Source organism: Sinocyclocheilus rhinocerous, unplaced genomic scaffold (assembly GCF_001515625.1).
Source record: "Sinocyclocheilus rhinocerous isolate Xijiao unplaced genomic scaffold, SAMN03320098_v1.1 scaffold1581, whole genome shotgun sequence".
NCBI lineage: Eukaryota > Metazoa > Chordata > Actinopteri > Cypriniformes > Cyprinidae > Sinocyclocheilus > Sinocyclocheilus rhinocerous.
In genome coordinates, this window is record NW_015635516.1 from 504,449 (window position 1) to 520,494 (window position 16,046).

General features: G+C 36.3%; 1 protein-coding gene across 3 annotated transcripts in view; it reads left to right on the forward strand.

Moving 5' to 3' along the window:
* Positions 1-376: 376 nt before the first annotated feature.
* Positions 377-16,046, forward strand: part of jph1b (junctophilin 1b) — a 26,996-nt gene continuing 11,326 nt past the window's right edge. For all 3 annotated transcript variants that reach the window (XM_016561260.1, XM_016561258.1, XM_016561257.1), the window contains exons 1-3: positions 377-1,086; positions 4,275-5,037; positions 11,872-11,990. In XM_016561260.1, coding sequence (XP_016416746.1) covers positions 708-1,086; positions 4,275-5,037; positions 11,872-11,990 — 1,261 coding nt within the window. In that variant the 5' untranslated portion in view covers positions 377-707. The remainder of the gene's footprint in view (positions 1,087-4,274; positions 5,038-11,871; positions 11,991-16,046) is intronic.

Genomic DNA, 16,046 nt, shown 5'->3' on the forward strand with positions numbered 1-16,046 from the left:
TCTATCTATCTATCTATCTATCTATCTATCTATCTATCTACCTAGTGTCACCAGAGTTGGCATGTAAACAATTACACTATTGCTAAATCGTATAAAGTGCAGAAATATCATATAGGAAATAATGAATTAAATATATCTAAGTAAATAAAACAAATAGGCAAATAGATTACATAGAATAAAATTCAAAGGGAATTAATTTAGAAAATATTTAGAAATAGGATATTTAGAAAATATGGTTATGCGAAACAAAATCTGTCTATTTCTGATGATCAAAAACTAAAACTTACATTGTTCGCCCACCCTATAATGTGAAACGATGTGAATGTGGTACAACGCGAGGGCGGGCTTGTAGTACTGACGTCATCAGCTGGGTGTCTCTCGCCCGGCTTTGGGCTCCTGTCTCCTCTCTCTCTCCCTCCCTGTGAAGCGAACAGGGGGGAGAAGATCTTTAAAAAAAAAAAAGCCAGGAACGGTGACAGTGACAGCGGCTGCGGCTCCGGCGCCTGTGCGCGATCCTCCTTCTCAGTCACCGCCGACACTCGCACCGATGCGCGCGCTCACCCATCTCCACCAGACACCACCGCATCACACCACTGCGTCTGCAGTCTGAAATTTACCTCCCCCTTTTTTATTGTTGTAGTTGTTGAGCATCCGACATACGAGCAGCCATCGAGACGCAAACACTTTCAATTCAATCCTTCATCTGAATGACGGGCGGACGGTTCGACTTCGACGATGGCGGCACTTTCTGCGGTGGATGGGAGGACGGAAAAGCCCACGGACACGGCATCTGCACCGGCCCCAAGGGCCAGGGCGAATACTCCGGGTCCTGGTCCAACGGGTTTGAGGTAGTCGGGGTGTACACCTGGCCCAGTGGAAATGCATACAAGGGCTACTGGGCACAGGGGAAACGGCACGGGCTCGGCGTGGAGTCCAAGGGGAGATGGCTGTACCGCGGGGAGTGGAGTCAAGGATTTAAGGGTCGGTATGGGGTTCGCCAGAGTCTCAATACACCTGCCAGGTATGAAGGCACATGGAGTAATGGACTGCAAGATGGATATGGGGTTGAGACGTACGGAGATGGGGGTGAGTTCAGCCAAACATCACTTGACCTATTTAATGTTCTTTAAAGTCTTGCGTGTTTGTGATGCTGCTGCCGAGTGAAATCGGGTCTCTGTTTTGTAATATATCATTATAAAATCAAGGCCTCTTATGTAGAATATAATGAGGATTCTTTTTGTCCTTCCATTTTTGTGGAAGATCAAACAAAACTGCGTCTTGAAGCGCCTGGGTTATTTCTAGTGCCTAGATGTTGCCCCTAAATCATGGTCTGCAGATTTATGAAGCAGTTTGTCCATGCAGTTGAGTTGATGTATGGCATATAACTGGACTGGTCAGCAGAAGTTGCTCACAGAGGTCAAGGCTAATAATAGTTACATCTGCAACATGTCAAATCAAAGCTCTTCTAGCAGACAAGCATACTTGTCTCAGCTTATTTCTTTTGTGAGCAGCATTTGTGATATATGTGGGGGGGGGGTAATCATGTCATTATTTACTCACCCATGTCGAACCAAACCTGTATAAATGTCTTTCTTCTGCTGAACACAGAAGATATTTTGAAAAATATTCGAAAATGTGTGTAATGCAGACATTTGATGGTAGCCATTGACTTACATAGTATTTTTTCCATGCTATGGAAGTCAATGGCTACCATCAACATTCTTCAAAATATCTTCTTTTGTGTTCAACAGAACAAAGAAAGTCATAAAGGTTTGGAACAACCCGAGGGTGAGTAATGACAAGATTTTCATTTCTGAGTGAACTGTCACTTTAAAATACAGTGACCATGTTAAAAAAATATTAAAAGTGACATTTTGGTGCCTTTCTATTTTACAGTTTATAAGCATACTTTATACATAATTTTAGGGCTGCACGATTATGACAAAAATCATAACTGTCGATTATTCCCTTGAAATTGTAATTGCGATTATTAATTACGATTATCACAATTTACATCGAATGAAATACCATTGTTTGATGCAACTGCATGCCGTATTTTTATATGAAAATAAACAAGCTGAAAACACTCTAACTGAAAAACCTTTAGTGCTTTTCTATAGTATTAAGCCTCAAATGACAAATATACATCGGATTGGTTTAAAAATATGAATGGTATTATAATGTTATACTAAAACTAAAACTAAAACAATGAAAAATCCCTTAAGATAACATTTAGAAAGAAAAAAGCATATCTTAAGCGTGCAGAATAACATAAGTGGACTTTGAACGATTAATTGCTGCTTTGAACGATTACGTAATTGTGGCATCCATAATTGTAATCGCGATTAGAAATTCTATTAATTGTGCAGCCTTACATAATTCATTAATATAATATTAATATACAAACGTACTTAAATGTACTTTTGTACCAGTGGTAAAATAGAAGGCCACAAGGTGCATTAAAATGAATAAAAATAATTATATTAAGTAATCAACATAGGAGCCATATGAATTATGAGACAGCAAAAGCATAATTTTAGCACTAATTTGTGGAAAAATGTAAATGTATTGCCTTGTGTTGCCTCCAATATATATCTTTTATTATATTTTATTAAATGTAACTAAATTACATGATTAAGTGATTAAACAGCATTACTATTCAAATAACTTTTAGATTGCATAGTGATATATTATTAAGTCTTTTAAAAAGAAATTTAAATCCAAGGTAAATTCATATTTGGCAAGGAACATGAAGTTCTCTTGAAATGTGGTGGCGTCAGAGAGTTGGGCCTACTGTTGAATTTATGAGGCAGGGTCACACATTACCGCTTACTCATAACTCACTTTCATCTTCTGCAAAGAATCCTGAAAATAGTGTTATAGCTCAGCTGGACTGCTGAGACGCTCTGTATATCATAAGTCACTTCCATTGTGCCTCTTTACCTATAATTGGAATATTAGCTTATCAGCATTACTGCTGTAGAGGCAATGGCATACGCAGAATCAAAAGGAATGAGTGGATAAATAGGTAAATAAATAAGAGTTATGGTTGGCTGGAGTCACAAACTTTACAATGGCTCAGATTACTTCCATGTTTTAAAATAGTGCTGGCTCTGCTGTAGAAGCTGTTAGGTCTGACAGGCCAGCATATGAGGTATAGGAGGGAGAGCTGTTCACTTCGTCACTTCAGCGTCATAATGTGGATTGGATTACACCTGTATATTACTAGCCTGACAATAATTTATTTAGTTATAGTCTGCATGTTATTTTATTTATGCATTTTAGCACTTTGGATATTTCCTGAAAGTGAGATTAAAAACTTTTCACCTAGATGGGGACCAAGTTGGCACTAAGGCTATATCTACTGTATATTGCCTTTTATCGGTATCAATAATTTTGAAAGAAATTAATAAAAGTGACAGTAAAGACATTTACAATGTTACAAAAGATTTCTATTTCAAATAAATGCTGTTCTTTTGTTTATCAAAGAATCATGGTTTACCCAAAAATATTAAGCAGCACAACTGTTTCAACATCACTGATAATAGTAAGAAATGTTTATTGAGCACCAAATCAGCATTTTTGAATGATTTCTGAAGGAATCATGTGACACTATAGACTGGAGTAATGACTGCTGAAAATTCAGCCTTGCTATTACATGAATAAATTACATTTATAAAATAAAAAACAGTTATATTAAATTGCAATAATATTTCACAATATTTCTGTTTTTATTGTATGTTTAATCACATCAATGCAGCCTTCTTTCAAAAACTTTCAAAAATCTTTCAAAGTCAAATCCTACCAACCCAAAACATTCGAACAGTATTATGTTTTGAAACATTATAATCATGGTTGCTGATGGTAACTTGTCCTTGAAGTGATTTATCCCTAAGTGGCTGCTTCCATCCAGCAAACTGTCTTTATTCTTGAATTCAGAGAATAAAAGATATTTGGGTAATATTTAAGAAGCTATTTGATTAATGATACTGTGTCGGTATTCATGGAATGCAAAAAATAAAAACTAATTAATGAATTGATTAATTAATAGCTTATTTTAATAATCTATTTATTATAATCTTTTGAATGAATTCATCATTTAATCTAATTAGCTTGAAAACATTGTGACGCTTCAATAAAAAATTCTAAACATTGCTTAAAAAACATCAAAGCACCCAGACATGTCAGTTCCTCTGGTGTTTTCTTTTGTGTGTAATCCCTGTATTATGTGTTATGCAATATCTAGACTAAAGTCTCTCTAATCCCTTTGCCAGGTACGTACCAGGGCCAGTGGATGGGCGGCATGCGACACGGCTATGGCGTACGTCAGAGCGTGCCTTACGGCATGGCCACTGTCATCCGCTCCCCGCTGCGCACCTCACTGGCCTCCCTCCGCAGCGAGCAGAGTAACGGCTCCATTCTTCACGACCACATGTCCGACAGCCCTGCTGGCACCCGGGGCGGCTTCGTCCTGAACTTCCACAGTGACAGCGAAGTGGGCTCCGGCAAAAAAAAGGGCCTTTTCAGACGGGGTTCGCTGTTCGGGAGCCTCAAGCAGCTGAGGAAGTCAGACTCCCGTTCTTCCATATCCAGCAAACGCAGTTCGGCACGAAGCGACGCCACCATGAGCCGCATCAGCTCTAGCGACGCAAACTCCACCATTAGTTTTGGCGATGGAGAAGTGGCTGACGAGTACATGCCGGCTGAGGACAATGTCGATGCCACCACCACCGAGTCGTACATGGGTGAGTGGAAGAATGACAAGCGGAATGGTTTCGGTGTCAGCGAGCGCTCCAATGGGATGAAATACGAAGGCGAGTGGATAAACAACAAACGCCATGGCTACGGGTGCACGATATTCCCTGATGGGACGAAAGAAGAGGGAAAGTACAAAAATAACATTTTGGTGCGTGGCATCAAGAAGCAGCTTATTCCCCTCAAGAACACCAAGACGAAGCAGAAAGTGGACCGTGCCGTTGAAGGAGCCATAAGAGCGTCTGCCATTGCCCGAACAAAAGTAGAAATTGCCACCTCAAGGTTAATACTTCCTCTAGATCAATCCTACACCACATGATCAATTGCATCTTAAGGGCATAATTGCAACAACATTTTATCTCACTCTCTTTCTTTCTCTATCTTGTAAGTTTCTTCATCTAACCATCGCAGTATTGCTCACAATATTTACATTCCTCCAACCAACATAGCATCTGCATGCTGTATCCCAAGCTGTAGAGGAGTTGAAGGCTGCTCATTCGCCCTCATGTGAATGAGTGAACCGCGGCAGGGAGGTGACCAGGCAAACAGCTATTGTGCAGAAGAGCCCCGTTGAATAGTCTGTTTGCATGAGTGCCATCACATGCCCCCCCCGGCCATAGCTCTCATTCTGATCACATAATCAATGCAGGGCCAACAGGATGTGCTGAATGAAGTCACAGAGGAATCGGGGTGCCAACGTTTATAATCATTTAAACATTTTTTGTGGAGAAACGGCATGGTATTTTTATGTATTGCTGGCCATTATGACAATTAAAAGGCCTATACGTCCTAAGAGAAGTTAAGCATAGATTTAATTTGCTCAGAGGAGATACTTATGTAACTTTGGTGGTATGTGTAAATCAAACGGCAAATGCATTTTCAAAGGCAAAGCTGTTTCATTACTCTGGGATTGAATTACTGTCAGTTATTTTTATATGTGTTATACATAACACATAATTATCGATTAAGTCACACATGGAATGGTGGAGGAAATGCCTGATATTGTTTTCTAAACACAACACGTTTTCCCCCTCCTGAAAACCACTAAAACTTATTTTCTTAACTCTTGTAATTCATCAGCACAGCTGGCTAAAGGCACACATCGATTTTTGCAAGTTGAAGCAGGTTGTGTAGATCAGTGCGTTAAACAGGGACTCAATAATGTTGTCTGAGCTGAGTGGTACCGCTGATTCATGTAAGGACATGTGAGCTTATATGCTAGCGCTAGTGCTGGTGTAGGAGAAGTTTCTCACTTGTTTAGTATTAATGCTCCTTCAATTTAAGACACACATTTAGTTATTAATTTTTGTTCTTTTCCTTAGACATTTTTTCCTCTCATCAACGTGCATTGGAGAGTAGTTGGGATGACAATATTATGTTTAAAGTGACAGTTCACCCTAAAATTAAACTTTTCATCATCATTTACTCATCCTCATGTTGCCCCAAACTTCAGTGGAACACAAAATTTTGAATGTGTATATTAATATAGAATATCCTGCCAACTATTTGAGGATTGAGGCTTGCTCAAAATGACAACAACAACAAACAAAAAAAACATCAGAAAAAAGGTTTATATGACTTGCATGCTGAAAATCTTTATGTTCACCCCAGCTTTCCTGAGTTTAGTAGTGATATCAGATTTGAGAATGAATCATCTTTTTAATTAATCAGTTCAGAAAGCAGATCTGGATGATTTAGTGTAATGAATCGGACTGATCTGGTTCTCGATTTCAGCTCACTTAATCATTGATCTGATCTTCAGTGATTATCAGTGAATAATGGCCTAAATTTTGGTCTGTTCATCAAACAAAGCTATTTTAAAGCTTCATCTGAATAATTTTTACATTCTTTTTAAAGCTTAAAAGTCCAGTCCTAATTCCTTGTAATTTCAGGAGACACCTCCTTACACCGTTATGCTTCCTTTGTGTTCTATGAAAGAAAGAACGTAAACTGAAATGTAAATAATGACATAGAGTATTAATTTTTTGGTTGAACTGTTCTTTTAGTGATTCTTTATTGTGTTTTTCATGTGCAGGTTTATGTATTTAGGGCTTTTTACTTAGGAAGCATTTTGCTTTGCTCTATTAATGCAGTTATTTAGTTCTTTCTGTCAGCACAAAAACCGTGTCCTTGTCCTGTTCATTCATAACCATGTGCTTCTTTCTGATAGCTGAAAGAGTATGAATTTTAATGAAAGCTGCTATAATGAGCTTGCACAGTCCATGTAGCTAATGAAATAGTAATATGTCCCAGAGCTGCTGGATGAATTGAATATCTCTCAGTGCCTTTGAAGATTGTCATGCAGAGAAGTGATAAGCAATGTGAGGGTTCAGGGAATGTGTGGAGAGTCTGAGAAGGCTTTGGATTGCCTTGAAGGAGTCTTGAAAAAAGAGTGAGAGAGGGGGGGTTCTCAGGCCTGTGCTCTCTCACACATGTGTGCACTGTGTGTCAGCACTGAGCCTGACTAAATAAGGCAAGACAGGAGTTGGCTTCTCAATCGCTGACAAGAATATAGTCTTGGAGCCGTCACTGATACAGTAGCCAGTCTGCGTCCTGTTATCATCTGTTAGAGCACTCAGGTTTAGAGCTGCATGTATGTGTGCACATTTATCCTGTCAGCACTGACTTTCTTTTTACCATGGCAATCATAATTCCTGCCAAAATATTAGAGTTGCTACAATTACTGTAGATTGTAAATGGGATCTCTGTACAAGAATTTCTTTGTCATTTTATTTAATAATTTCTTGAGGAGACTGTAGAAACTATGATAATGTGGAAACCATTTTTACCATGGTTCATTTTTTGTAAAAAGTTGATTTCATATGTGAGATTTATGTGTCCTGCCTATCTGGTCAAGGCTTTAATGAATGGGATTACCTGAACAGATTAACCATCTTTCTTAATCTTCTGTTTGTCCTCAACAACAGTTTATGTAGATGATTGTTTCTTCTATGGTAATCTACATTATACGCTGCGTTTTGTAGTGATTTGTTGATTGCAAAATACTTTGATGCTAACACGTTTCCATAGGCATACTTACTTTTATTTGACTTATTAGTCCCCAAATTATATATTTGGGGTTCATCCATTTTATGTATTATTCCTGTCCATTTTATGTGTTTTAGGGCTGTCAATCAATGTTTTACCATTAATTTATTAAATTAAAATAATTAAATACACTACCAGTCAAAAATATTTAAAGGGGTCATATGATGCATTTTTAAAGATCATTATTTTGTGTATTTGGTGTAACAGAATATGTTGACATGCTTTAATGTTCAAAAAACACATTATTTTTCAAAATATGCTCACCAAAGCTGCATTTATTTGATAAAAAATATAGTAATAAGAGTAATATTGTGAAGTTTTCTATTTTAATATTTTTGAAAATGGGATTATATTCCAGTGATGGCAAAGTCGTTTCTCCAGTCTTCAGTGTCAAATGATCCTTCAGAAATCATTCTAATATGCTGATTTAGTTCTCAAGAAACGTTTATTATTATCATCAATTTTGAAAACAGTTGTGCTGATTAATATTTTTGAGGAAACCGGGATTCCTTTTTTTCAGGATTCTTTGATGAGTAGAAAGTTCAAAAGAAAACTTACTTACCCCCAAACTTTTGAACAGTAGTGTATGTTGAACGCAGTTTAATAATGTTAACACATTTATTCAATTTCATTCTGTTCTGTGGTTTCTAAAAAATAATCAGAGCATTTTGAGCTGATTGAAACTGATCAGGGGTGCATTTCCCAAAAGCAACTATACAGTCACAATTCTGTCGTTATCATTAGAGTTCAGCGGAACTTGTGACCATAGTTGGCTAACAGTGCTTTTGGGAAACGCACCCAAAAGTCCACAGCACAGCAAGCATTTCTCAGTAATTGTAGAAAGACATGTTTTTTTTCTCACAAATCAGACATAAACTAGACTTTAACCAAGAGTCATTAACATTCTTTGAATTGAATTATAATTGAAGTGAAATATCACACACCAGTGAAATGCTGTCTGTTATTCATAGACATGTTCATGCAAACAGTCCATTAGAGGACTGCAGGCCAGTGAAAAAAAAACGTCTTACACATCACAGATTTCCTATTTCACTGCTTTGTGTTGTTTCATTTAGAGAAATATGGATTTTGAACTAAAGATAAATATGAGATTAATCATGCTTAATTATTTGTAATGATTTGCAGCCCTAGAATGTTTATATAGTTATCAGTGTAGTCCGACATATCACTGAAAACATTATATAAACTAGCAGCATAAGAATACGTACAGAAATATACATTTGTTCAGGCTAACTGGACAGATCAGAATCAAGTTGCTGTGGGCTCAAGCGGGGAGGATGTGCTCCACTTCACATCTTTATCTGAGCTCTTGTGTGTGATAGAGTGGGCGAATGTGAGGAGACACTGCCAAATTAAAACCCTCAGAATTTCTGCAAGTGCTCCATCTGTCGCCTAGGAGATGTTCTTTGGCTCAGACTCCAAAGAATATCACATTAGGTCCATTAACGCCTAGGGAAGGTGCTGCTTATTACTTGGCTGACAAATAGTATGTAGATGCTCTCTTAATATTGTGTTAATATTATATATGCCATTGCCTTGTGTGTTTAGAGGAGCCATGCTTGTAGTTGATTTTAACCATTGTATTATGTTCGATTTCTGGGTACGATTTTGATGAAGCGGGTCAAATTGACCCTAATTGCCTTCAATGCAATTCCCTAAATATCACATTATTAAAAACAAGAAGGAATCAGGTATGAACAGAACAATTTTAATATCAGTATTTGCCACACAGTGCAAAAAATTAATATCAAAAAGTATGATTTTTAGAAATGTGTTTAACCACATTTTTAACCCCTTAACTGTTACCGTCCCGCTGGGAGAGTTTACTTCTATATTACTATATTCTATACTACTATATTACAGTTAAATCCTAATCTAATCATGACAAACTATATCGTTGGAAAGGTCTAAGATTCCTAAATAGCTATTTTATCACTGTGTTTGTTACAAATTATGTAGGAACAGTAATAGATTAATTTATGACAAGAGTGCACCTCAAAACATATACTACATCATAATAGGAATTCTGACCTTTGTCACAAAAATTATTTTTCGTTTCATTTTTTCCTGTCACGTTTTAGTAATCATCATAAATTATATATCATTTGAAAGCTTAAAACCTCAAAATTCATCCTATGAAAATCATTTTGAAATCGGACATTGCGTTACCAAGGAAATGGTACTTTAAAATCTTTTAGCGGGCTCCTCCCCCTTAGAGGGGGGGGGTGTCATTTTACAAAATGTATTACGGTCTTTTAGAATCAAAACTTTTTATAATCTTGACAAAATACATATCATTGGAAAGGTCTGAGTCTCAAGATTCCATATTTGGTGGTTATTTTGTGATATGTATACATTTGTAACAGAAAAATTGCATTAAAAAAAAAACAATGGAGTTTGAATGGCACCCGGTGGCTAGTTTTGGTATAACGCCTAAACAAAATTGCACAGGAACCTCAATTTTTTTATATCAACTTTAAATTTGGAACACGACTTATTTAGACATGTTCATGGCCCTAAATGAGAAAAAGTTACAAAATTTCTGGAAGAAAAAGATAAGTTAAATAGTATTTCATATACATTGAAAATAGAAATGATAGCTCACTTTTACCATCTGAGTCTGAGAAAGTATTTTTCAGCACTGAAAATAATGAGAAAAAGCTCATTTTCAGCAAAACACCAACATAACAACATATACCCAAGAAATATATTTAATTTGGGTCTGTACAGATGCCTTGAAACAAAAACAAATGTGGGTCAAATTTACCTGCGAACATCAAAATCGTCAGAAAATTATTTGTGTGCACTTCAAAACTCATCAGTGTATCCTCATTTTGCATGCATGTTCATGGCCCTAAATGAGAAAAAGTCACAAAATATCAAGAATAAAATCACAGATGAACTGGTATTTCCGACAGCTCGAAAATCAAAATGGGTCAAATTGACCCGGAACATAATACAAGGGTTAAATAGCTTGGAATTCTAATCAGTAGTAAGCGATAGATAACGTTTGATGTGTATTTAATTCAAAGTCATATATTTAAAGGGACAGTTTACCCAAAAATGTCATTTTTCACTCACCCTCATATATATATATTTTGGTGCAACACAAAAATCATAATATTATAATTATATTTAATTATAATATATTTTAAATGTAATTTATTTCCGTAATGGCAAATTTGCCACTTTTTTGCAGCAGCAGTATAAGTCTTTAATGTCACTTTTGATCACTCGAATGCATCACTGCTAAATAAAATTAATTAATTTCTTTAAAAAAAAATCTTACTGACCCTAAACCTTTGAACAGTAGCATAACTGTAAAAGCAAAGCTGTGAAAGCTAGCCCTTGAGACCCAGTTGTAACATGTTTCATTGGCTACAGAAATCCAGAGGCCCAGTGATCTAGATGGATCTCCTCAGGAGCTGATCTGTGCTGGGCTGGTTTGGGCTGAACCATAATAAATCATTAATCCAGTTATCACATGGCTACTTTTGCTCTATATGAACACCAGACACTCAGTATATTTGTGGTAGTGCTACCACACCATGACATGACTCTCTAGATCAAGCTTACAGTATATCTTCCTCCTATTTAAGGTTTCATCTGTACTGTCTCTTCACTCACTCATGTGAACTTCCTCTTAACAAGTGTTAATCCAATGGGTTATTTAAGGCCTTGTTGGGCTGATACAAAATACTGTTATATTTAAAAGTTTATGGATTAAATATGGAATATAGTATGTCACCCATGTCACTCAGCCCTAGATGTTTGCATATTGACAGAGGACAATCCTGTACTCTTTCAACTGATTAATGCCAACATTTTGCTCTATTTTTAGCGCTTTTCGTGAATAGGAAAATGAAAACAGTACACAGCATAGTAACTTGTTCCTTAGCTTCTGTTAATGAATGCATCTTTGTGTGCTTGTGTGCCGCAGTGGCGGTGACTGATTGTGCCGGGAGCAGTGTTAAAGTGATGTACCCTCCTCCCATATCTTATCATCCAAGCTGTCTGACTCCAGCTCTGTCTCTTTGCTTTACCTAGAACTGCACACGCCAGGGCCAAAGCAGAGGCAGCTGACCAGGCGGCCCTGTCTGCCAGCCAGGACTCTGATATCGCCAGAGCAGTGGCCAGAGAACTGTCCCCCAACTTCTATCAACCAGGTATCCCACCATCCACGTGCACATCCACTTTCACTCATGCACTCACACACACACACACACACACACACACACACACGTTTTCGCCCTTTCGTCCCTCCCTAATTACTCCCTTTGTGTCCTTGTCTTTGTGTCTGGGTCAAGTGTCTCTTTTTTGCCTCCCTGTCAAGCAAAGGCAAAGAGAGCAGATGCAATTGCAAATGAGTTGTGAAGGGGAGGAATATAATTTGCATAAATTACTGCTTCTCTGAGCCAAGCTCCGACCGATTTTAATTCCTGCAAATTATTTAAAAAAAAACATCAGACTCAAGAATTATAAATGTGTGTTGTAGACTGTATATTTTTTAAAATAACATTTAATTTTTATTCTAAACAATTGATACGTTAGCATTACCAACATGAAACAAGTTGGTGAATGTCACATGGCATATATATGTATGATTTATAATATCACATTAACCTCAATTCAGTGAGGCCACAGTTTCTTCAACCTCTTTCTGCTCATATAAAGCCATGTTAAAGCCAAAAAGCCTTTGGCATTTGTCCATACATTACCAAATGGTTTCGGGATAATTCCTAAATGCTCCAAGTGGAATCCTTAAATCCCCACCCCCAACTCAATCGCAGGTCTGCATGGCTGGCCAGTGACGTCTTGCTTATGAAGCTAAATATATTTTACATATTGTGGATTACTATGTCATGCTCAGAATCCCTGTTGCTTCCTGAAGGATTTTAAATAATTAATATAAATAAATAATATATAAATAATTGTGTTACATTTGCTCAATTGTCAGTTAATTGCGCTCTAGCTGGATTTGACAGCACAACCACAGTGGGATTAAAGCTGCTGGGTGGATGCAAAGAATCACATTGCTGAATCCCTACAACTCTGGTAGCTGTTTGTGAATTATAACCATTTTTCCTATATCTTTAAGTTATGAAATACATGCACTTTTCTAAATGAGATCAAATGTTTCTGCTAACAGGGCTACCAGCTTGAGTAGCATATCAGTTTGTTATTTTATTTGTTAAGGATAAATCTGTTACCTGTGGAGTTGGGCATTATTCAGAATTTAAGTATTAGCTCTGCAGATAAATGTTAAGTTTATTTATTTCATCTGTTACGAGCACCTGTTTAAATTAGCCAGAAAGGGGAACGCAACATAAAGAAGGACATGTGAATCCAAGATGTCATGCAACGACATTTATTTAGATAGCAAAACTAAACATAACACAAAGGAAACACGTATCAAAACAAAGGAAAACAAAAAAGTTCCTAAAAGAACTAACGAAAGATGATAAACAATCCAAAACCATCGAATGGAACAACTCCAAAATATAAAGGCAACAAAAATGAATGTACTGAAATTAAGAAAGAAAAATAAGGGTAATAAAACTTGTTTGCTGGTGGATCTCCTTCCCTCTTGCCATGCTCCGCTTCAGCGTCCTTAATATAGTTAATCAGCACTCATGCCATGAGATGCAGGTGCACAGAGGAGGTCCTAAACAATCAGACTCAGAGAGAAAGATTAGGAGAGACATGACGTCACATGAAGGAGAATACACACTCAAGGCATAGACCGTAACATCATCACATTTGATAAATTTTTTTTTTTTAGACCAGGGTGGAAGAACACTTCATTTCCCAGAAAGCATTACCTGTGGGGTATGGCCAATTGTACGGAGAAGAATCAAAAGTATTGTGTTCCCCCCAAAAATGTTGTGTTTGCTTGCAGAGGTATTGAAATATAGTTTTTCCTCCACCCTCATATTATTTTATGAGTAAATTCAGTTTTTTTTCTGGGGAACACAAAAGATTTGCACAAATTAAAAAACATTGGAATTGAATTTTTCCTCCCATGTAATTTTTTCCCATGAACCATGTCCCTTTAGTTATTCCATACATTTAATTTTAAATTCCAGCTCATGAAGTGAAATGTAGTCAGTTTTTCAGTTCTGAATTTCACACAACCTTGGTTGTCTGCACATGTTTTAGGGAAATATTGCCCAGGACTAGTCAAGTTTAATTCCATTTTATTCAAAATAACCTTACAGAATCTTGTTGCAGAAATTACGTCTTGGGGATTGGGATAAAAATGACAAATGTTTATATTAGTGAGACACTCATTTTTGTTTACAACCTATAATTCACAATAATTAGGCTGCTGCTACTTGTATATGTAAAAGGCACATTATAATATACAAGGTCAAAGATCCTCAATCCTACAGACTTTATAAAAATCACCAGGCTCATAAATTCTCATTTGTCCTCCTAGAAATATCAAAATACAGTTTATGCCTCAACAAAGTGTCAACACAACTTACTCGAGGGAGCAATGTGGACTGAAAGTTTTTTTTCTGAAATGTACTTACAGTTTTGTTTGAGAGTGCTTGGTGTCAAGACTCTCTGCAGATGAGATGTTCCGCACTTTAGCTTTGTAAAAAGGCTGATAAACAGTGTGATTTATTTGTAGTCTGGGCCTGGGCACAGTCCAGTGCAAGTTCTAGAAAGCCCATCTGTGTCAGCTGTGAGGCCACTCTGGCCATATCCATGGTCTGGAGAATCTGCAGAATGACTGGAAGCTCAGACTTCAATCATAAAGCAAGTGGCAAAGTTCTTAATGTCCGTCCCTGCATAAACACTAAGAGACTGAGACTGTGAAAACGTGAAATTGCATCTGTTGTGCTGGCAGTTATTCTGAGCTTGATATTCACAAGCAGCACTCTTGAGATGTTTTGTTTCTGGGCATTGAGTGTTTGAGCCGTATTTAGATGTATCAAGGTCTTTTTGTCTGGCAGTAATCATTTGATCTTTTTTCTTTTTTCTTTTTTAATAATCAGACTGTCTAAAATGTAATAAATTTTATATTTATATAAAATGTAAAAATCTTTAAAGGGGTCCTATAATGCTCTTTTACAAAGTCCTGATTTTGTTTTGGGGGTGTACTAGAACATGCTCTCATACTAGGTTGTTCGAAAAACACATGTATAATAGTATATACATAATTTTAATGAAGATGAAATTGATAAAGCATATAATGGAATCCTAAAGATTTTTACATCACTGTATGACAAAAACTTTCCTGTAAAACAATATAATAATAATAAACAAAAGCAAATAAATAGTCCATGGATTACTAAAGGTTTATTAAATGCCTGCAAAAAGGAAAAACACACTGTATAGACAATTTATTAAGTATCGTACCCCAGAAGCAAAAAATAAATATAAAAAAGTATAATAATACATTTATTAATATTATGAGAATGTGTAAGAAGGAATTCTATAATAAAATATTACAATATAATAAAAAATAATATGAAAGGTTTATGGAATATTCTAAATAGTATTATTAGAAATGGAACTAAAAATAAAAATACAAGAGTGCTTGTTGTCAAGACTCTCTGCAGATGAGCTGTTCCTAACTTTAGCTTTGTAAAAAGGCTGATAAACAGTGTGATTTATTTGCAGTTTGGGCCTGGACACGGTCCAGTGCAAGTTCTAGAAAGCCCATCTGTGTCAGCTGTGAGGCCACTGTGGCGATATCTGTGGTCTGGAGAATCTGGAGAATGACTGGAAGCTCAGACTTGAATCATAAAGCAAGTGGCTAAATTCTTAATGTCCGTCCCTGCATAAACACTAACAGACAGACTGAAAACGTGAAATTGCATCTGTTGTGCTGTCAGTTTATTCTGAGCTTGATATTCACAAGCAGCACTCTTGAGATGTTTTGTTTCTGAGTATTACATGTTTGAGCCACATTTAGATGTATCAAGGTCTTTTTGTCAGACAGTAATCATTTGATCTTTTTTACTTTTTTTAAGAATCAGACTGTATAAAATGTAATAAAAATATAAAATGTTATATTTATATAACATGTTAAAAATATAAAATGTCAAGATATTTTACAATATTTAATATTAATATAAAATATTATAAAATAAAATATAAAGCTAATTCTGACTCTTTTTTTTTATACCAAATGTAATAAATGTTATATTTATATAACATGTTAAAAATATAAAATGTCAAGATATTTTACAATATTTACAATATTTAAT